This window comes from Apodemus sylvaticus, chromosome 20 (genome assembly GCF_947179515.1).
Source record: "Apodemus sylvaticus chromosome 20, mApoSyl1.1, whole genome shotgun sequence".
Taxonomy (NCBI): Eukaryota; Metazoa; Chordata; class Mammalia; order Rodentia; family Muridae; genus Apodemus; species Apodemus sylvaticus.
The window spans coordinates 17349410-17372747 of NC_067491.1; the positions used below are offsets into that span (position 1 = coordinate 17349410).

The 23338-nt window shown below is 45.1% G+C and overlaps 1 protein-coding gene across 1 annotated transcript in view; it reads left to right on the forward strand.

Moving 5' to 3' along the window:
• The window catches only part of Myrfl (myelin regulatory factor like), a 114156-nt gene extending 92051 nt beyond the window's left edge, over window positions 1–22105 (forward strand). Inside the window, exons 16-25 of the mRNA XM_052165716.1 lie at window positions 459–547; window positions 2789–2863; window positions 3114–3166; window positions 3258–3440; window positions 13123–13185; window positions 14518–14605; window positions 16920–16994; window positions 19065–19179; window positions 19493–19567; window positions 19677–22105. Coding sequence (XP_052021676.1) covers window positions 459–547; window positions 2789–2863; window positions 3114–3166; window positions 3258–3440; window positions 13123–13185; window positions 14518–14605; window positions 16920–16994; window positions 19065–19179; window positions 19493–19567; window positions 19677–19763 — 903 coding nt within the window. The 3' untranslated portion in view covers window positions 19764–22105. The remainder of the gene's footprint in view (window positions 1–458; window positions 548–2788; window positions 2864–3113; window positions 3167–3257; window positions 3441–13122; window positions 13186–14517; window positions 14606–16919; window positions 16995–19064; window positions 19180–19492; window positions 19568–19676) is intronic.
• Window positions 22106–23338: the final 1233 nt, after the last annotated feature.

The window sequence follows — 23338 nt, forward strand, 5'->3', positions numbered from 1 at the left end:
GAATGGCTGGAGGAATAAAGAAAACGGATCCAGAGCTGTCTTCATTCCTAGGTGGGGGATGGGACCCCATGCACTGTAAGGTGTGCATAGTAGGAGCCTTTCATATGATTTCCCCGACGGTCTCCTGTGGGGATTTATTCCTTCATATCTGGAGGAACTTGGATCCGTCCAAGTCTATTAGGAGGCTGGTGTCTGGCCTTCTTTCATAAAAAGCCAGGATTGTCTGGCAGACACCAGGGAAAGGAAAGGCCGCTACAGCCTGCAGCACAAAAGCAAAGAGAGGCTCTGAATGAGACTGTCCTGTTCAGAGAGGCCAGAGCAGAGCCAGGTGTAATCTGAGGCAAGTCAGAAGCAGTCAGCAGCCTAGGGAGGCAGCGAAGACGCCTGCCTCTCAGGTCCTCTCTCAGGTCTCCAGGCCCCACAGCTGCTGTGCTGATGTGTTCATGAACCTCCCACAGGTCTGTTTCTCAGGAAGGAAGCAGCAGTCGTGTCCTAACTGGGTTTTCCAGACATTGGTTATAGCTCTGATTGCCGTGATGACATTTTGGTAAGAGAAACTTCAGTGTTATGCTAGCGAGCTCTTTCTCTTCTTCCTTGTCTTTCTGACCTTCTCTTTGCTTTGAAGACAAAGAGGTTTTAAAATCAGGCACTAACCTTTGATAGCTTAAAGATGAGGGGAGCCCTTTTGAAATTCATAACGTGAAGAAAAGAGTATCGATTAATGCACTTTGATGTGAGATGATTTTATTTTTTCAGTTGTGATTTAGCAAACATGTGTGTGTGTGTATGTGTATGCACACACATGCACATTATTTGTCTTATCTTTGCTTGTAGTTTTCTCAAATTCTTGTTTTCCTGTCTACTTGGGAGAGAGAGTATAGAATCTGGTATAGTCAGTGCTGCCTGGTCACTGCCTTCCGTCAGCATGTTTTGCCTTCTTCACTGAAACCGTTGTATTAAAGAGACCCCAGGAACTGTGGGAACACATTGATGCAATGATACCAAAGCCCAAACTAAGAGAGTAAACTTGAAAATAAGCAAGGGAGGCTGTGGAGGCTTTGACCTCTGCCTCTGTGTGGGGGTGGGAGTGGGGGATGGGGTAGGAAGAAATAGGGGGTGACTTTGCAGGGTGGGAATCAGGAACTTCTGGCACAGAGTGGAAGAAAGTGGGAGAGAGTGGGGGGGGATAGAAGTGGTTGTGGAGGAGGGAGTGGGGGAGAGAGTGGAGGAGGAAGTGGGGATTGAGTAGGAGAGAAAGTGGAGGAGGGAGAAGGGAGAGAGTGGGAAAGAGAGGAGGGAATGGGGAGAGGGGGAAGATTCCTGGGAATTCTATACCATGACCCAAAATTCCCATCGGAGCCTTTGCATTTTTTTCCTCATTCTTCTAAGTACTCGTCTTCTGCTTGGCTCCCCAGCCAGGGAGAGGGCGAGCATCTACTTTTAGCAGATATTTCCACATGCTCCAGAGATATCAACTTCAGCCTGTGAGTGAGGAGGTGAGAGGGAGTCCAGTTCTGAGTAAAGACAGTGTTTAACGTCTGCTTATCAGGTCTTCTGAGCCCAGTTAGGAGCATGAATGGGAGGTACTAAGCTTGGCCCTGCTCTGTCGTCCCCGAGAAGGGTCAACACCAGGGTTTGCCTCTGCAGAGAGCATATGTCTGTTTCATTCTAATGCACTACAAGTCCTCTGACCTGTGCGTCAAGACAGATGTCAAACATGAATTGGGGCAAGGTTTTAGAATTAATAGTGGAGGGGACAGGGAGGGGGGAGGCACAGGAAAAGCAAGGGACACTGGTCCACAGCTGCCAGGGTGACACTACAGACTCTAGCTGACACATCTTTAGATTTAGTCCCACTTTCCCAGAAAGAACTGAGTCTGCTGGGCAGCCGCCAGCTGTCCCTCAGGAATTCCCTTCCTGTGAACGGAATTTGGGGCACATCGCTTTGTATTTAGGCGGGCGATGCTAACTCTACCTATTCTCTAACTGTTCCGTGGGAGAACAAAGCACTGAGGCTTTAAGTTTGGAAAGCAAGGCTTGAAGTGAGGCCGGAAGGCGGGGCAAATCAGGTGGCCTGATTTCCAGCAGACTTCTGAGTGACTCATGAGAGAGTCTAGAGACTCCGTGCAAAGAGGAAGGGATGCACACAGCACAAACTTTGGGATGCACAAGCCCTGCTGGGCTTCGCATCCCAAAGCCTAGAACCTTTAAGGAACACTTTATTTCTGCTGAATCAGTTGTGTCAACGGGAGGAAAGACATCATTGTTATTTTGTACTCATATCATATGCACGCTTTGTTACACTGTCTTTCAGGAATTCCTTCTCTCTAGCTGATACATTGTAGCCTGAGAGATCTTGCAGCTGACCAAAGGCATTGTGGGCCATGACCCGACTTCTGCCTCCTTTTAATCTCCCAGCTCAACAGCTGAATGCCACCAGCAGGAAAGCACAGAATCATCCTTAAGCCTTTCTGCCGCGCGCCTCCCACTGTTGACAGGCATCCTCAGTTGACATCTTGTTGGGCCAGGGGTCAGGCTCTGTGAAGGACTCCTTCAGCAATGAGTACACTCTGAGCCTCCGAACTCTGGGGAGCCCAGGGCTCTTTCCTCTGTCCCAGGCAGAAAACCCTAACTGGGCTGTTTCCATGGTGTTCCTACCAACTCCAGCTGCCTCTCTCCCCCCTCCTCCCGTATGCGTGGCCTGTGAGAATATCTTTGGCCAGCTGGCAGCTTGACTGAGATATATGTGGAAACAAATCTGCCACCTAATGTTTTCCCTCTTTAACAGTGCCGTGACAATAGTCACCCTCTACATACTTAGCTTAAAGGATCAACACCGGCGTTCCCACTATCTTCCTCTAAGGTAAGAGATCTTGTATGCCTTTGAGAGAAGGACTTAAAAAAATATTTATTCTTCTATGTGTGTATGTGGGTGCCTGAGGAGGCCAGAAGAGGGCATTGGATTCCCCTGGAGTTGGAATTCCAAGCTGACTGAATTCCCTAATGTGAGGGCTGGGATCTGAACCTGGGTCTTCCTCAAGAACAGCAAATGCTCCTAATCTCTGAGCCACCTCTGCAGCCCTGAGAGCCCTAATCATTTTGTATTCTTCCAGCAATATGACAAGCTCTCCAAAGCCAGATCTGTCATCCACAGCCCCCACCTCAGGTACAGTCTCCCTGTTCTTAATGATAAACCCAGCCTATTCTCCCTCGCCATGCCACCATTTTGGGTGACCCAACTGCTCAATACCTTGCAGCTCCCCACACAACCCCGACGACCACACAGACCTTCGTGCAAGTGCCCGAAATCACTTTCTGCGAGATCCTGCCGTGTCAGGAAACTTACTGCTGCCCCGTGTGGGGACCGAGAAAATTATTTTCAAGTCCTGTACAAAGACAACTTGAGGCAGAGAGAGAGCTGCATCAGAGACAATGGGCAGGTAAATGATGCTCAAAGAGAAACAGCCAGGCCTCTGACCCCGAGCTTTTCCCTGGTTCCAGCTATTTACCTGGATGGTTTGTGAATGGATCTAGGCAGTGGCTCTATCTTCTGCTTGTCACAGCAAAGTCTTTAAAAGCATAGGCACATGTACTGCCAGCCATCTGAATAGCGAGTCCCTTCCCCACGGAAGAAATATTGGTTCATTATTTGTAATCAGAAAATTTTCATTTGTCTACCAACAAAGATGGTGAAGCAGTCATGTGCACATGGGTTGGGTTTTTGGTTTTGTTTAGTTTGTTTGTTGTTTGCACTTGTGGTGTGTGTGTGTGTGTGTGTTGTCTCACTTATAACTTAAATGGTATAGTGTTGGTGTAATGTCTGAACTTTTTTTTTTTTTTTTGCGACAGGAATATCTGGGCTTTCTAAACTAATTTGGGAAAAATAGGGGAAATGTTGAGAAAAGAAAGAGGGAAGAAAGAAAGAAAGAAAGAAAGAAAGAAAGAAAGAAAGAAAGAAAGAAAGAAAAAGGAAGGAAGGAAGGAAGGAAGAAAGGATAAAAAGGAGATAAAGGAAGGAAGGAAGGAACAAATGAATGAACAAACTTTGAAAACCCTAGCTTGACAGTAATCTTTGAGTCAGTGAAAACCATCAGCTTGGCATTCTGTTTTCAGAAGCTTCTTTTCCTTGTATACATGAATATACCACTATTGGTTTTGTTCGTTTATTTGGTTTTGTGTATGTGGTGTATGCATAAATGCACGTGAGTGTGCACGGTCCTGTGTGGACGTGTGAAGGCAATGTTCTTTTTTTGATAGAGTCTCTCACTGAACAATGAGCTCACTGGTTGGCAGGCAAGCTCTGGGAATCTGCCTTTGTACACGTCTGCACACATTTCTCCTGACCCTACCCTACCCCAGTACCGGGGCAGGCTGCCGAGCCTGGCTTTTTACACGGGTGCTGGAGATATGAACTCTGGTCGTCCTGCTTACAGATAGCAACTTTACCAACGTAACTACCTCACTAGGACTTTTTTTTTTTTCATTAAATAAAGTTTTTAGAAGTTTGGTCAAGGGCTCCAACTGGAATTATCTCTGTAAGGTCAAATGCATTTCTTCCGAATGGATTCTAGTTTATTGTTTTAGAAATCTCATTCTGTCCCCACACAGTAACAAGCATCCACGATAGCATTAGTAATAACGGCTGCACCAGCAGTATGTTCCAGTGTGGTTTTACAAGGTAATAATTTACTTCTGATTGTACATCAAATGTGGGTGAAAACGGGGCTCTGGCTCGGCACGTTCAGGTCAGGCCCCAGCTGGTGGTGATTCCGTGTCCCAGCGTTTCCATAATAACTGTAGTCACGGTAAGGGGACGAATCACGTCGTCCACTGCCTGCTACAGCTCCCATCTCAACAGAACATATGTCACTTCTGCTTACATTCTTTGACCAAAGCAAGTCATATAGCTCATACCTGGTTCAAAATGGATGGAGGAAGTATAAATCTATCACGTGCCTCAAAAAGTAAATAACTCAACGCACTATCTGTAAGCAGTTTGGCATATAGAATGTGGTCAGTGGGCAGGGCCTTAAGGTGACCATGGACCCTCCTTCCCTTTGGATATTATTTCATATCCAAACCTTGGATTGACACGCTTACAAATCATATCACCCTGTATCATGAGGTATTACTCCATGCAGGACATTGTAATAGTTGCGACGTGAACAAGTCATTTACTTCTCACGGGACTAGCATTAGACCCTGGAGATACCCTCATTTTTTTTTCCAGTGTGGAAACTGAGACCCAAAGTGTTCCCCTCCATCTCTAAGAGATTCGTGGGCTTATTTCCCCCCGCCTCATAAAAACAACGTTGGGTTGGATTTGGGAATAGCTGTATCATTTCAGAGTGGATCTGAAGCTTCGGTCTGAAGAAAGGGTTTGTTTTGACCATTTTGTTTTCAATATATCACTTTCTAGTTATTGGTGTGTGTGTGTGTGTGTGTGTGATATGTGCATACCTGTGTGAGTGTGGGGACGTGTATACTGTGTCCCACATGGCAGACAATATCAACCTTGGCTGACAGATCTTGCTTTCCACCTTGGGATGGGCTCTCTTGCTGGTTGCTGCTGTGAATGCCAGGGCACGTGGTGGTCTGTGGGCTTCTGGGGATTCTCTTGTCTCCATCACCCATGTCACTGTATGAGCCCTGTGCTCCAGCTTTAGATGGGTACGGGAGAATCAAATTTAGGTTGTCACACTTGTCCAAGGAGCATTTTACATCCACTAAGCTGTCGCTCTTACCAGATCCCAGCACCAAGGCAGAGAGGAGGCTCAGCACTGAACAGTGTTACTGCTCTCAAAGACGACCCAAGTCTGATCTCCAGCACTCACATCAGGTAGCTCAAGGCCACTGGTAATTCCAGTTTCAGGGGATCTGAAGTTCCCTGGCCTCTGCAGCCACCAGCATGTGGTACACATGAAGTCATGCAGGCACCAACATGTACTTAAGTAAAAATAAATCTTAAGAAAAGAGGAGGAGCGTCTGCACAGGCTGCTGTATCACAGCAGTGAGTCTAGCCCAGCCCAGCAGAAAGGCTAGGTGGGTGGCACAAGGCTGTGCCTGCTCTGTGTACAATATCAGTCTGCTTAGTCCATCCCAAGTGTGTGCAGCTGGCTGTGAACTTTGGTGCCCAGAGTCTGTTGGTAAGGAATGTCATCTGCCTAGTGACCCGTTGGCATGGCCATGTCCTAGGGAGAGCATTGGAGGCTCTGTGAACCTTGCCTGCAGAAGCCCCGACTGTTCCCTCGACCCTTGATTTCACCTGCATCAGCACCTAGTAACAGTTGGAGGTATCACACAGCGTCTGGCCATCAACTTCCTATAATAAATTCAACAACAGCAAGAAAAAAAAAAGAGGAGGAGGAGAAGGAGGAGGAGGGAGAAAGAGAGAGAGAGAGAGAGAGAGAGAGAGAGAGAGAGAGAGAGAGAGAGAGAGAGAGAAGAAACTAGCACCACCACAGAACCCCTAAAGCCTTCATCTCTTACAAAAGGATATGGCAGCTTGTGGTTGACCAAGCATTTTCTGACCTTGGCTGTCCTCACTGGGGACACTTGATGGGCTTCTTTGACAGGTGTCCCCAGAAGAGACCATCCCATCTATACAAGATACATTAATGATAATGTTACATCCCTTATCAAGCCTACCTATAGCCATCAGGATGTTCCCTGATGTGGGGTCTTTCCCAAGATGGAGGAGGGCTGCTCCTTTCTTGTTGATGTACCCCCAATCTAGATCAGTGGTCCTCAAACCTGAGCCCTAACACAGGGGTCACCTAAGACCATCAGAAAACATAGATATTCACATTACAATCCATACCAGTAGCAAAATTTCAGTTATGAAGTAGCAACAAAAATAATTTTATGGCTGGGGTGGGGGGTCACCACCACATGAGGAATTGAGGGCTCATTTCCCCTTCCATAAAAACAACGTTGGGTTGGATTTGGGAATGGTTGTATCATTCTAGATTGGATCTGAAGCTTCGGTCTGAATAAAGGGTTTGTTTTGGTCATTTTGTTTTCAATATAACATTTTCTCTTTACTGGTGTGTATGTGTGTGTGTGTGTGTGTGTGTTGTATGTGCATACTTGTGTGTCTGTCGCAGCATCAGGCAGTTTGAGGACGTTTGCTCTATAGTGATGTGCATACAACCCCAGGAGTTCTAACACAAAAGAAGAGCATACTGGGTAACTATTCTTTGCAACCAGGTGTTTCTGAGGCATGAAGAACAATTAAAAGTTAAGGAATAAAAATTTTAAAAAATTCAAGGAATTAAAAAAAAAAAGAGAGCTGTGGGGGGGGGGCAGAGTAATGTCTGGCAATTTCCTCAGCCCCCAAAGACACGTGTGAGACTCCTCCCTGAGGTATCAGATACAGGAAAGGCAGGGAAGGGAAATCTGCTCTGTTATACTGTTATGACATGCCAAGCATAGGTCGTGTTGTTTCTTTCAGGTCTAAGTTGATTGCCTAGGTCTTTGTAATGTGTCTTTCAGAAAAGTCACCCACCCACCCAACCCCCACTTCTGTTTCCCTATTCCTTGACAAAACAGTTCAGAAAAATAGATCAGGAAGTAGAAAATATTTTGGAACCCATAAAGATTTAAGTAGCTTAGGAGAGTTTTAAATATGAAAAAAAGGGGGGGTGCCCATTGGGAAAACATCTCTGGTGAACTGACAGACAGAGAGAGACAGAGACAGAGACAGACATACAGACAGACTGAGAGAGACAGAGAGACTGAGAGAGAGAGAGAGAGAGAGAGAGAGAGAGAGAGAGAAGCAAAATAGCATTTGGAATCTATGCTCTCTTTGTTTTAAATGTAAGAACTTTTAAGAGAATAAATGCCCCAAAGAACAATGTCTCCCAAGGCAAGCCATCTATCTTATTTATGGGGTTCTCTTTCTTTAAGAACCTATAAACAGAAGCTGGGCGCAGGTGGCACACACCTGAAATCCCAGCACTTGGGAGGCAGAGGCAGGTGGATTTCTGAGTTCGAGGCCAACCTGGTCTTCAGAGTGAGTTCCAGGACTGCCAGGGCTATACAGAGAAACCCTATCTCGGAAAAACAAACAAACAAACCAACCAACAAACAAACAAAAGAACCTATAAACACCGTTCTGCGGAACAAAAGTGAGTCTGTAGTGTTCTTGCCAGAATCTATCATGAACTCCTCCCCTTGCAAGCTCAGGGCAGGAGACAGACAGATGGCACAGAGAAGTTCCAGTTTCCCCTTCTCTTTAGACATCACTTGCCTGCAACCCTGCAGCCTTCTGTGGAAGCGCTCTTAACTGGAACTCTGAGCAGCAAAGGAGCACCTCAAAGTTATTGTTGGAACAGCTCGAGTCTAAGAAATCTGGAAGCCCCAGGAAAAGCATATGTATTTATGTACAAAAGAAAATGAATATTCAGTTTTCTAGAAATTTCTCATATCTCATCATTTTGGGCTGCGTGCTCAGATACTTGAGCAGGGCATCCTCATCCCTGTGTGCTGAGAGGAGGAAGAAACACAGCCCCTTAAATCTGTTCTCAGCATCCTTCAAGCCCTATCCTGAGAATTTCCCCTCTGAGTAACGGAAGATACTTACCAGTTAAACAACCGGCTTTTCTTTTTCACTTCCTCCCCCTTCTAGTCTTCTGCAAATATTTGCAGAATACCACAGGGAGCCGGCACTGCCTGTCCTCTGAACCACAAACAGACAAGTTTGTTTTGAAGGTGTTCACATTCGGGTGCACAAGTGTGCAGGCAAGCCCTTCCACCTAGTGCAAGAACAGCAGTACATGAGAGAGAGTTCAAGAAAGATAGACTCCAAGCTTTGTACTCAACGGATTCTGCTTCCTGTCCTGAGACTGAATGTAGAACTTGAATGTGGACATAAATGTGAAAAACAGAAAACAAAACAAAATCCAACTCTCTGTGGTGGTTTAAGGGAAGTTCTCCGTGGTCTTAGACATTTGAATGATTGTCCCCAGTTGGTGCTGTTTGGGAGGCTTAGTGAGTCTGGTCCTGTTGAAGTTAGCAGGGTGTGGTTCTGTTGGAGGCCGCACATCTTTGGAAGTGGGGGCCTTGAGAGTTCAAGGACTGTTATTTTGAGCTCAGTCTCTCTGCTTTGTGCCTCGGGTTTAAGATGTGAGCTCTCAGACTGCTGTTCTAGCCACCGGTTTGCCAGCTGTCCCTCTTCCCCTGCCACATGGTTAGCTACCCCTCTGGATCCAGAGCCCACATAAACAACAACCCATCCTTCTGTGAGTTGCCTTGGTCATAATTTTTTTTTTATCACCATGAGAAAATACTCGAGAAATGCAGCTTACAAAGGAAACTCTATTTTGACCCGTGGTTTTGGAGGAGTCAGTCTCTAGTCCAAAGGCCTCATGATTCTGACCTAAGAAGGGCTGGTCACCATGGCAGCAGAGATGTATTAAGGAGAGGCCGCTCACTTATTAGCATGGAGGAGATGGGAGATAAAGAGAGGGGCTTGCTGTAGAATGCTCGCTCCTGCCTTGCTCCGTCCCGCCTCGAGTCTATTGAACGGTGCCGTCTATGTTCGGGGCAGGGCTCTCCCTAGCAACATAAAAGCCATCTTTGAAGTTTCCCTGCTGACACACCAGCAAGTGTACTATCCCAATCACCTAGGCTACACAGCTTCTTTTCTACCCAGGATCCTCCTTGTCTGAGAAATTTCAAGTGACCCTAAGTATATAAACATATTAAATAGTCACAAACCCAAAACATTTACTGATAAATATGTGTTTCAAGAAATTCATTCAAAATAATTCTTTGATATCCGTATCATACCGATAACAAATCATATGTTTATTTTAAAAAGACATTAGGTGGCTCACAACCACCTTTAACTCCAGTTCTGGGGGATTTGTCACCTTCCTCTGGCTGTTCACATATGTACATATGTTGGCTATTCACATATGTACGTATGTGCTCTCAGGTACATACACATAAAAAAGAATTAGGGAAGAATTTCTGACAGTTTCTGAAATGTCCTTAAACCTAGGTCTGCAATTATGTACCAAGTGTCTATGCAGAGATGTGGACAGCCCCAGGGATGAGAAAATCAAAATGTTGATCACTTCCAAAAACAAAAACCAAAAAACAAACACAAACAAAAACAATGGAGGTGCCCTGGGTCCTTCAGGGCATAAAGATTTAATTCTTTAAAAAAATTTTTTTTCTTCCCTAATCCCGAGTCCAGGATTCATTTAATGACTTTTTTTTTTTTTTTTAATGAAACTCAAGCCAGCAACCTAAATAACAGTCTTTAAAATCTAACATTCGGACACAGTCCACCAGAAGGTGTATACTAACTGGATATCTTCACGCCAAGAAACGATGGTAGGGAAGTATTGAAAGTCTTTGCTTTCTTTTACAGAATGTTTCTGTAAGATCAGAAAGCTTCTCGGTCAAAGGAAAACATCAGAGGACCATGGTCTTCAGTGTGAGCGGAGGGGGCCACATGGGTTGGCGTTGGGTAGCAACAAAGCATCATGGGATATTCAGAACCAAGGCTGCAGTGGGGGAGCATGACTGAGTGCCTTCAAGCGAGCCTGACACTCCCAGAATGCAGTTCGCGTGTGACTTCCAGTTAAAGTTCGGTTGTTGTGCACTTAGAGCTCTTTTGTTCCTGACAAACTTTTTTACGAGTGTCACACTCACTTATGTGAACCTCGTGAAGTCACAGTTTGAGAAACTGTTGACTGACTCATTTTTCAATGGAACTGAGTGGACAGGCAAGGTTGCCCGGCGCACTACGAAGTGATTGCGCTCAACATCTGATTTTTAGAAGATTTATTTGGGGCTGGAGAATGGCGCCGATGTTAAGAGCACTTGTTGCACTTCCTGAGGACCCAGGTTCGGTTCCCAGGAACCAGATGTTGACACACAACCATCTGGAACTCCGATTCCAGGGGATCCGATATCCTCTTCTGACCTCGTCAGGCATGGGCACGCTGGTGGTGTACATACAGACACATGCAGGCAAAACCTCATGCACATAAAAAAAAAAATCTAAAAATCTTTTAAATAATAATAAAAAAATTAAGATATTTGTTGTGTATGGCCCTGACACCTGAGTAGTTGCCTCTGTGCTTTGGAAATGACACTGTCTACTGTGGGCAGAGTGACTGCCTCTGCTCTGTCCCCACCCCATTAATCCTGTCTTCAGCTGGCTGGGTCCCCCCACCCCTGCCTTATAGTTTAGATTCAGTTTTTTTTTCTCCACGAATTTTGTTTTATGTAATTCTAGGAATACAGAATGGTGGTGTGGAGAATCGGACAGTCTGGACGGCAAGCCCGTGTACGATCCTTTATTCCATGTACTCGCCTGTCTTAGCCCTCATTCTCTGTTCTTTATCTCCTGTATTCATCTGCCAAGAAGGGACAGCCATCCTATTGGGCTGTCATTGGGTGCTCAGAACAACATGTAATAATGAGTAGGTGGTATAGTTCTCATTATTATCCTTCACTGCAAATATATATCACATATTGGATATATGATTGATATGGATATGCATATATTATATAATATATACAAATGTTATATACATCTGTATATATGTAATATATTATATATGTATGTGGATATAGACATATCCACATTACTTAATAACCAGGAAGGAGCAATATAGCCCTGCTCATCTTCGGGCACCCCCAATGCTGTTTGTATGAAGGTTATTAATATTTATTATGCCTCTGTATAGTTTCAACATATTGTTCCTTCATGTTCACTCACTCTAACCATGCACTTTGAGCCATGCTATCTCATTTAATAGGATCTATTATGTAGGAGAGGGGGCCACGGAATGCACAAGGTCGAAAAAGCCAACGGGAACCACGCACCCCTGACTCCGTGCCCCAGCCATACCTGGACTGAATCCTCAGCGGCCTATTCCCCAGTTTATCGCCTTACTCTCCTGAGTTTCCAGGGTTGGTCAGAAATCAGATGCCAACATACAGGTGGTTGCTTCATCCCTGTCCCTAGGCTCTGAATGTCAGTTTGTAATGCTTTTTATTTTCACCCAGCAATAAAGCACAACCACATAGGAGCCAGGCTTGGGCTGGGCACAGCTGTTGCCTTTGGGGATTGTTCTCACCCAAGTAGAACTGGCGTCAAAACACATGACCAGGAAGAGAGATGACAGCTCACTGCAAGGACACTGAGGCCTGTCCCCAGAGTTACGAGTCCTCTGTCACTGGATGTATTCACGCACCCACACCCTCTAATGACATGTCTCCACTGTTTAAATATTGCATAAACCATGCGGAGGGTGACCCTGAGGGACAAAGATCTGACAGCTTTGGTTAGCACCGTTTTTGTTTTTGATTCAGGATCTAGATGAGGAACATGACTACCACTAGCTCTCATTAATCAGAGAACAATGCTTCCCTAATATGAGCCAGGCTGTCCGAGGAACTGTAACCGGCCCAGAGGATAACAGGAATAAAAACAAACCTGAAGTTAAGGGATAATGCAGAGGCTTTGGGCTTCGAGGCTGATGATTATCACTGACTGAAGAGCGCATGCGCTGCACTGGGAGGGGACAGCTGTGAAGTCTGGGGACTTCTGGGATGATGGTGTGGTCTGCTCAGGCTGCTATGACACAACACCACAGACTGGATGGTGTAAACAACAGACATTTGTCAGGGGTGGGACAGTGACAATTTTGGAGGCTAGAGGTCTAAGATCTTGGTGTCAACAAATCTTTGGAGGTCTTCCAATTGCCTGCACCCGGCCACCTTCTTGCTAGGTCCACAAATGGTATTTTCTTTGTTCCTGTGTATGTGCACAAAGTCACCCTGGTGTCTCCCTGTAATCTCCTGCTCTGATAAGGACAGCTATCTCTTCCTTAAAGGCCATTATCTCCACATAGAGAGGCATTCTGAGGAGGAAAGTGTTGGGTTTTCAACATGTTTTGGGGTATGTGTGACTTTCCCACAACAGACAACTTCTTGGGTGAGGGTGAGAATAAACTAGATGGGGGAGAAATGGGATAGGCGTGGATACGTGTTACTGGGGGAGAGGGAAAGGGTGTGGATGTATTCAACTCTCAGCTCAGTCAGCTTCCTATCATCCTGAAGGAGCCTTCCTGACTGACAGATGTTTTTACTCTTCAGAAGACAAAAGAAAATGGTTCCTGACAAGAAATGCGCTATTCGGCCAGGACTGGGAGAGTGATTGTAAGTTGACTTTTAAGTGACACTCTTTTGGACACTCTTGCCCTCTGAGACTAGTTAGTACCACAGCCTTGGGAGTGTTAGTGGGGTGAGAAACAGGAACAATGTGACAACTACCCTACCTACCTGTTACCCACCACCACCACACAGGCAGGCAGACAGACACATACAGAAACACAGAGACACATACAGGCACACACAGACTTACACAGACATTTACAGGCACATAGATACACATGAACATATACAGACACACAGACACACAAGACACACACATATACACAAATATACAAACACAAGACACATACACAGACACACACAGACACACACATATAGACACATACATGGACATACAAAGACACACACGCACACATACAGGCAAATACAGACACACACAGAGACATATATAGACACACATGCAAACACACACAGACATATACAGGCACACATACAGACAAATACAGACAAACACAGAGACATATACAGATACACAAATATACAAACACACAAACACATATACAGACACATACAGACACATTTATGGACATACACAGATACATGCAAACACATACACAAACACATACAGACACACAGACACACACAGACCTACACAGATACATAGATGGACACACACAGACATACACAGATACACAAACACAAAGACACACATATATACATATACAGATACGTACACAGACACATACATATCTACGTAGATACACACAGACACACATACAGACATACACAGATACAGAAAGACACACACATACATACATGTACAAATACGCATGCACATACATACATACACAGATACACACACATCCACTGTGGACACCTGGGTGGCCATGTCCTATAATCCTTGTCAGCCTGAGCATTGACGAGGCATTCGGGATGGTTACCTGCAGATTTTAATAACATTTCTGAAGTTCCTGCCTTCTGCTTTTGTTCTGACTGTGTTTTTAGTTCATTTTCTATCTCCTGAAGCAGACTGTGTGTCACATGGCACTCCCCATCTCTAGTAAATACCAATTTAGCAGGACTTCTGTAGTCCAGAAACTCTTTTGGATGTGACGCCCCTGATTCTAGGAGCCTGGATTTTTACTGACAATCTCTTAAACTTTCTTACAATTACTTGTCCCCCAAACAAGCACAAAAGCTCTGTGCAGGCTCCCCTCCTTTTCTCGTTTGAGTGTGGGTGGGATGCATTTGTCTGGACTCTCTTGGTTTACATTCTGCAGTTTGGGACTGAGCAGGAACACAGCACTTGCCCCCTGCACAAGAGTTTACTTCCTTTTCTCTGTTCATCTAATTACCGTTCTTTTCTCCTGAATCCAGGGATCGACACAACCATCGCCTCCATTCAGATTATAGAAATACAGCAAGTGATAGACCGTCAGTACTGCAGCCGGATGCTCCACTGCGGGTGGGTAAGCCTCCCATGATGCTCTGGCTGCTTTGGGGTTTAGCCAGCATTAAACCATTGGGACTGGAAGGAAAACCAACGCTTCATGTTGAGAACCATGTGTGCCTACATCGGTCCTTAAGTAAAAGCACATTGGGCACATGGAAGATGACAGACTCAGAAATGGCGGGCGTTAGCACACTCCCATAAACTACAAACCCCACAATCCCGATCTCCTATCTCCTTGTTTCTGGCTACATCCAAAGCAAAATCCAGGGGAACAAACTGTCCCTGGGTGGCACATGGCGATGCTCCGGGTGGCTAGTTTTGAACAGGAGACTGACACAGGTGAGCTGACATTTGTATATCAAGAAAGGGTGGAGATCCAGCTCAGCTTAGTGTGACTTTTATTCGACGAGGCAAACAATTGCCCAGATATAACATCCATCACCAGTGTGTCACCCCCAACACACACATACACACACGGGGCAGTGACGCATCTGGACGCAGAGGACACAAGGGGCTGCAACAAATGCAAATTGTAGACATTCAGCATGGGGAGTGTTCCTTAATTTGATATGTACCTTTTGGGTGCCTAGAGGAAGACGCTCCCTTTCAGTTGGGGTCACACATGTGTCCTATGGGTTCTTAAGCACAGTTCTTTTTCAACCCAGTAGATTAGGCTTCAATTGATGTTCCTGCATTATAAAAATAACGTGCGGGGCTGGAGAGGTGGCTCAGCGGGTAAGAGCACCGACTGCTCTTCCAAAGGTCCTGAGTTCAAATCCCAGCAACCACATGGTGGCTCACAACCATCCGTAATGAGATCTGATGCCCTCTTCTGGTGTATCTGAGAACAGCTACAGTGTACTTACATATAATAAATAAATAAATCTTAAAAAAAAAATAAAAAAAAAATAACGTGCATTTAAAATGGCTTCCGATGCTGAACTTTATGACCACACCGAGCTCTCCCGTTAACACAGAGACATTGATGCTATTTAGTCTCCATTTTGCCGTATTGCTTGAACTAACAAGCTTGCTGTAGGCCACACCTTTAGTGAGCATCCCAGACAGGTGTTGGGTAGTTACTATGACAGAATGACATCATGAAGATGAATCACATGACAGAGGTCCAAATTCGAGACTCAAGTAAAATGCTTGTCCTCACACATTCATTCCTCCATGTAAGATGGGTTAGCATCGGTTACCGAGAAGCAGCAGGTATTGGAAGGCGCATAACAGGAAGGAAATTCCAGGTACTTAAGCTTCCCAGTTGAGCTATAGGCTCTGATCCTAAGGCAGATTGTGTGTGTGTGTGTGTATGTATGTGGCAATAATGTTAAGTTTTTCTTTAGCTTTTTTGACATATAATTGACAAGCAAAAATTAAATATATTCCTGATGCACAACGTAATGTTCTTTTTTAAAGATATCTTGGTACATAGCCCATTTAATTGTAGTTTTTTAAGATCTAGTAAAATAATAAAATATAAATAATATGTATAAATAATAATATATAAATAAAAATTTGTGCACATCCAAGGTTTACAATGTGATGCTTTGATATTCTTAAATATTCTAAAATGCTGACTTTTTCCAGCTCCTGTATTTTTTTTCCTTTCACATTCTTGACAATCAGTTTTGTGTCATTTAAAGAGAATCTGAAATGGCTGGCTCTCACCCCCCCCCCCATCTGGTTTGTATTGTTTTTCGTGCCATCCATGGGGAGACCAATCAGAGGGAGCGCTTGATGAACTACACACCTGCCATTCGCCATAGTTTCTCATTACAATAGTAATCAGCCGGACACCTGCTTCTTTCTAAGCATCTCCCATTTGATAGGTGGACCTGCGGATAAGCAAGTCTACCTTAAAATTTCCTCCATCCCTGAATGGTAATCAGGGCCGTCACAATTATAACCGACTTGGGTTCTAAATATACACATTTCCTGCTAAAATTTTTTAAAAGGAGGAGTGGTTTAGCTGTGTTATCCCATGTGGCCTTTCCAGGAGGATTTTATGTCTTCTTCATTTTTCTCCTAAAATTTGTTTCTCTGTGACCAGCGTCATTTCCTGTGCATTTGATTCTGTGTATTTCGGTTTGGGATTTGACTTTCCCTATTTTATATTAAGGCACACATATTTTATATCAAGTTCACTCTGACATTGGATGAGTTTACCTCTGAAAACTACAGACACGGGAGATTAAACTTAACCTTCTAAACTGATTATGTGTTATTGTGCAGTTTGCATAGTGTGCGGTTTGTGTCAAAGATCCTTTTGAAGCTTCGGGGGCATATGTTGACTTGTGACTTTGTTTCCTTCTAAAACTAGGCCTGGGCATTATAATTATAATATTCCTGTTAATAAGAACACACCCACCAACGTCAAACTCTCTCTGGAAATCAAGTAAGTGTGTGGCGGTAAGAAACAATGGCGCTTTCTCCTTCTCTGAGCAGTTAGTCTGAATGCTGTCATTGTTGAGAGGGTTAGGAGATGAAGTGCTGTCAGTCCTTGGTAGCTGATAGCTGGGAAAGAGGTGAGATCATTCCTTCAGGGTGGTGGGATTGGGAGGGCTGGGAAGCCTCACTCCTGCCTGTGGGAAGTTCACGTGGTGCAGGGTTCCCTGCCAGTCTCCTTTGAACTGGCGTAGGAACACCAATATTAACATGGCCCCTGGGTGGGAGCTGACCATCTTGGTGACATCCCAATGGGGAGACAAATATAGGTGGGTTTTTGTTTTGTTTTGTTTTTTTGCTTAAGGGCAGAAAAAAACTGAGGCCAAGTTTTGAGCTGGGCAGACAGACCAGGATTCAAATCCTATCTCTAACACCCTCATTTTGTGATCTCGCTGCCATTTCTCCACCTATAAAGCGGATATCACATAATACCATGGTACATAGAGTTGTTATGAGAAATTGTTAACACTGACAAAATCATTAACTGCCATTGACTGGTCACAGACAACCTGTAAGATAGTGTATACATTAATACTGGGACATACAATCCTGTCCCCTCGGGATGAGTCTCTTTCTAGCTTATGCTTGGCATGTGGGACGCTAGGGAACATGGGTCATACATGTGTTCCGGGGCTGGAGAGATGGCTCAACTGGTAGAGCGCCTGCATACAAGCATGAGGACGCAAGTTCAATCCCCAGCACTCATGTGAAAGGCTGGGTGTGGTACTGCTTGTCTGTAAGCCCAACCCCGAGGAGACAGAGACAGGAGGACTCCTGAGTGCACTGGCCAGCCAGTCTAGCCTTGGGTGAGCGCTGGGTTTTCCTGTCTGAAAAATTAAGGTGGAAAGCGAAAGAGGAAGACACCCAGCGTTGACCTCTGACCTTCACACATGCATGTCATGTATACATATCACACGTGAACAACATGCTTTGAATTCACAGCTGCTAAGTGAGTGGTGGAAATGTGCTTCACGTGGCGCTCCTGGTCATTCTCTTGCCGATTTGTAAGAGGATGTGTGGAAAGTGGAAAGACTGCGTTCTCCCTGACCATGCTGGGTACTCGATGAATAACAGCCTGCTTTACAATCACTCGAAAACTCACAGGCGTTATGATTGAGTCATTCTGTAGCTCAGAATTCACTGTGTGTGTGTGTGTGTGTGTGTGTGTGTGTGTGTGTGTGTGTGTGTGTGTGCGCGCGCGCATGTGGTAGAGTGAACCAAACCCAAACACGTTAGGCAAGCGCTTTCCCCCTGAGCATCACGTCCAGGGCGTGGCTATTTTCACACAATGCAGCTCAGTCTGGCCTGGCACTCACAACCCGCCAGTGTCTACTTCCTGATTCTAGGTGCCAGGACTCCAGGTGTGCACGGCCGTATCTGGCTTGTCATCTCATACTTTTAAATAATTATAACTTTCAGCCCGCTTCACTCAAACTTGTGCAAGAAGCTTCGCTTGTGAAAGCTTTATTCCGTCTCTCAAGTCTTAGCCCTTGTTCCTGCGTCTTCTCTCTCTGTTCCCTTCCTAGAGCCCCTCCCTCAGCCTTCTCTGGCTCCTCCTCTGCTCCCCTCTTGGATCGCCACCTCGGGTCTCTTCAGTCTCCTCCCGGCTTCATATCCTTCCCTCTTAGTTTTGCTCATCAGTGAGGTAGTGACACTTGGCCCACATGCATGCTGTGGAGAATTGGGCTGAATAAGCCATGGGGAGCAAGCCAGTCCGCCGCAGTACATGCACCCACCCCACCCCATGGCTTTTGCATCAGCTCCTGTCTTCAGGTTCCTGCCCTGTTTGAGTTCCTGTCCAGACTTTCGTCAGTGTTGAACAGCACAACAGGAGCATTAGCCAGATAAACCCTTTCCTCCCCACGTTGCTTTGGTCACAGCGTCCATCAGAGCAGTAGTAACCCTGACTGTGGCATCGCCTCGGGGAGGATTTGCTCTGTGCCCTCCAGTTAGTTCATCTTCTTATCAAAATGTAGCCGAGTAGAATCGACTAACTACTTTGTCCTCTTATCTCTTGAAGTACAACAGAGCCCTTGATCGTTTTCCAGTGCAAATTCACACTGGGGAATATATGTTTCCACAGTCAACACAGGGAAAGAACCTGGAGCCTTGGAGAAGATACTCAGATGACACAGGTAATGTTTTCTGGCTCCTTAACGTCATATCCTGGTTCCAGCAGGTTTAGGACTGCAGCCTCTGCGCCCTGTTGAGGGAAGGATGCCCGGAACCCAAAGCCAGCCCCTTCTTAGTTGACCCTGACCACCCCGCTTGGCTCGGCATCTTCCTTGAATCCTTAAGAGACTGGGGACTGTTCTAGCGACACAGATCAAAAACCGTTGTCCTAGAGCCTCTCCTATAGTTGTCGAGGGCGCACCACCCTAGCCTGCCCTCCTTCTAACTGAGCTGTAACACGGGATATGAGATGGGCGTCTCTCCTTCATCTCTTAGGGATACCAGCACATCTGGAGCCTCCCTGTGGCCCCGTTCTCCGATAGCGCGTACCATTTCCGGGTAGCTGCACCGGTAAGCAAGTTTTTTATTTCCTCCTTTCTCTTTTCCATAGGAAATTAAACTCTAGATAAAAGAAACACTAACGATAGTTACTGGTCTTTCTTTTTACCTGTTCCCACAGGATTTAGCCGACTGTTCGACGGATCCGTTTTTTGCTGGGATTTTCTTCACAGATTACTTCTTTTATTTCTATCGACGTTGTAACTAATTTATTCAAGTTTGGGGAGGATGTTACCAAAGAAAAGCACTCAGGGACACAGTTAACAGAAGCTGGTACTTCCGCTCACAACTTTTACTTCTTTGTCAAGCACATTTTCTGAAGGACTCTTTCAGGTTTGGCTTCCAGCAGTTTCTAATAAGGAGAATAAAGTGTTTGCCAGAGACTGAGAAAATACGGTGTTGGATTTTTGTCACGACCACGAAGGAAACACTTCTCTGGTGGCTCTGAAGACACAGCTTCTCTTATGGAAGAAGCTGAGGCGTCAGAATAAGCCTGTCTCATCTTACTCTGGCTTAATGCATTTCTAGGCTTTAGAGAAGAAAGGCCACACTGGCTTGGACCTACAAAATACAGAGAATTTGTGGCAGGGCTGGGGGCAGCGTGGATCTGAGGAAGATGGATGCTGCATGATGCTGAGCTTGAATTTAGGCAAACTGTTGTGTGCATGCAAGTGCATTATGTGTGTGTGTTTACACATATACATATATGTAAACATTAGAGAATGTGTGTGTATATACATACACACACACACACACACACACACACACATCTGGCTCAGTAATGAAACCCTTTGCCACGTTTGATGCATACAGAGTTTTCTGTGTGAAGATGACAGAAGTCTCTATTTCCATAGCATGTGGATGTCAAGGCTGGTGTCTCCAACAGTCTCCTCGTCCTCTTTCTGCCCACAGTCCCCAGGACTCCACCCAGGGTGGCATAGCTCCTTGTCTTGGGAATGAGGAATGAAAGAATGAAAGGTCCTTTGGTGGTAACCACCTCCTGATCAGTTTCTACCGTGCTGCTAGCGTTTAGGAAGTGGAGTACTAAGCCAGGTGCACTGCAGTTCCATATCACAGGACCACGGAATGCCAGGCTTCTGTTTAAGCCTCTCCAGTCAGCGGGTCCCTGAGAAAGGGGCTATTTGATTTTTCTGGTAACCGGGAGTAATAATACCTCTACTTTTGAGATACTATGAAACATGCGCTATACAGACAGATGTTGATACTGTGAGCTCAGTGATCTAGCAAAGACTCGATCACTCAGTGGCATTTTGAGATTAACTTCGTAACACAAAAGGAGTTTCCCTTAGTGACTGGTTAGGGACTAAGAATCTGTGGCTGCCTGGCTCAACCTGGAGTTCGGATCCTGGCTTTCTCCATGTCTTCTTAGCCATGATTCTTAAGTTCCCTATGTCATTTGAACATCTGGTGATATAAGAAAGCCTTGGTTAAGATGAAGTAGAGGGGCTGGAGAGATGGCTCAGTGGTTAAAGGACTGACTGCTCTTCCGAAGGTCCTGGGTTCAAATCCCAGCAACCACATGGTAGCTCATAAACATCTGTAATAGGATCTGATGCCCTCTCCTGGGATGTCTGAAGACAGCTACAGTGTACTTAGATATAATAACAAGTAAATCTTAAAAAAACAAAAAGATGAAGTGGAGACAGCAAAGATAGGTTCCTAAGTAAGTATGGGCTATTCTTAAAGTCCTTGAACACTGTGGACAGATGACAGTGGGGTTACCAAGGCAACAGGTAACTAAACACACAAATGATGAGACATTTTCATCAACCAAAACCCGAACTACACACAGAACTCAGGAATGGGTATTATACCAGGCTTAATTTTCCTTTTTGTATTTTGGAATGTGCATGCCCCTTGTGCGGCAGAGGAGAAGGCAGCTCATTCTTGGGAGCAACATCCCATGGTCCCCAGTTTCCTATATTTACACCCAAAGATGCTTCTCCTCAACTGGGGCATCAGCTTGCCCCTGCACAACTGGATGCCAGAGAGCCACCATTGCCTCAATAGATTCAGGTGCTGGCCGTGGGAGACAGACCCACCGATTTGACTCTCCTTGTAAAGGATTGCTTGTCTCAGCATAAATCCCATGACTCACTCAGACCTTTGCACAGCAAAGACCTTGGGCAGGTTCCACGTACTGTGGTTCAGTAACGCTGACCCTAAGGCAGTTTCGGTAAGGAGAGTACTGGTTTACATTAACTTCCATTTGAAGCTTGAAGCAGTTTTTTCCCCAACAGAGAATGTACAGGAGAGCAATAAACGCCCTGGGAAAGGAGTCAACGCAGCCACCGGACTTTTGGTGGCCTCTGGCATATTGACATCGGATATTGGGAGGACAGATGCCCTTGGGAGGTTCTGTGTTTGAAGGGCCTTTCCGCTGAGAGCTCTTCACTGGGGACCATGCTGACCTCCAGCCAAGCAGCTTTTCCTCACGCCAGAGAATGATTGACCTTCCACCTGAACATTCCCAGCCTCTAGCAATTAAAACACCCTTAACGGCTTTTTTAAATCTCATAACCCCGTGACTGTGAGGACAACAGATGAGTCCTGAAAAACATACATAATAAATGTGTGTGTGTATATATATATATGTATATATGCATATGTGTATATATGTATATGTGCATACATGTATATGTGTATATGTATATAATGTATATGTGTACATATACATTATATACATATATATCATATACATCGCACACATATACATACATACACACACACACACACACACATATATAAAATGTCTCTCTAAAGTATTGTGGTGGCTTTAATGCAATGTGGCATCTTGCTTGTATGGGCCTCAAGAAGAATAGAAAAGGACATTAATTACAAAGGGGGTCTGAATAAAGTATAAATGAAATCCTAAATTTTAGCTGGTAATGATGTGTCAAAATTACTTAACTGTGAAAAGTGCAGCGTATGACTAACGGGAGAGAGGCTATGGAGAGGCTGAGGTAAGAGTGCCTACTGCACATGTGTGAGGACCTGTGTTCCAGTCCTCAGCAACCAGATAGAAAGCCAGCCATGGATGCGCGCACATGTGACTGTGCCCTTGGAGGATGGAGACAGGCAAGTCCTTCAAGCTCCCTGGCCACCCAGCCCTGCCAAAACTGTGAGCTTCCAGTTCAGTGAGAAAGCCTGTCTCAAGGGCAGACAGCATCGGAAGAGAAATGCTACGCACTAATGCCTTCCACTGGCCCATATGCAATGAACACAAGCATATCAGCATATGTCACACACAAACACACACACACATGCACACACACACACATGCTCACACACACACACACACACACACACACACACACACACACACATACAAGAAACTGGTCAATGGGCTCATAGAAACTGTATTATTTCTGCTTTTCCTGCAGGTGTGTAGCACTGTTGCAAAGTAAGTTTATTTTTGAAACATTCATAATAGCTGAGCAGAGGCATTTCCTACTCCCTAAGCACCACTGCTGATCCCATAGTGCTAGTTTAGGCTAGGAAAATAAATTTAAGACCTGTTTTAAATTTCAAGGTACTCAAAGTATCTAAGTTCCCTGATTTGCCTATTGTTTAAGGTCAGACTCTGTGTATCAACTTAATTAATCCCCAAGAATAGAGTATTATAAAATAACCACACAATATAAGCAAGTACAATTCTAATAACATCGGTGAGTTCTAATAAAGGTACTTGAGTGTTGGGGGCTGGTCTGCTGCTTCCGTGGTTTCAAATGCTAAATACTGGTCCCCTTAAGACTTTGAAAG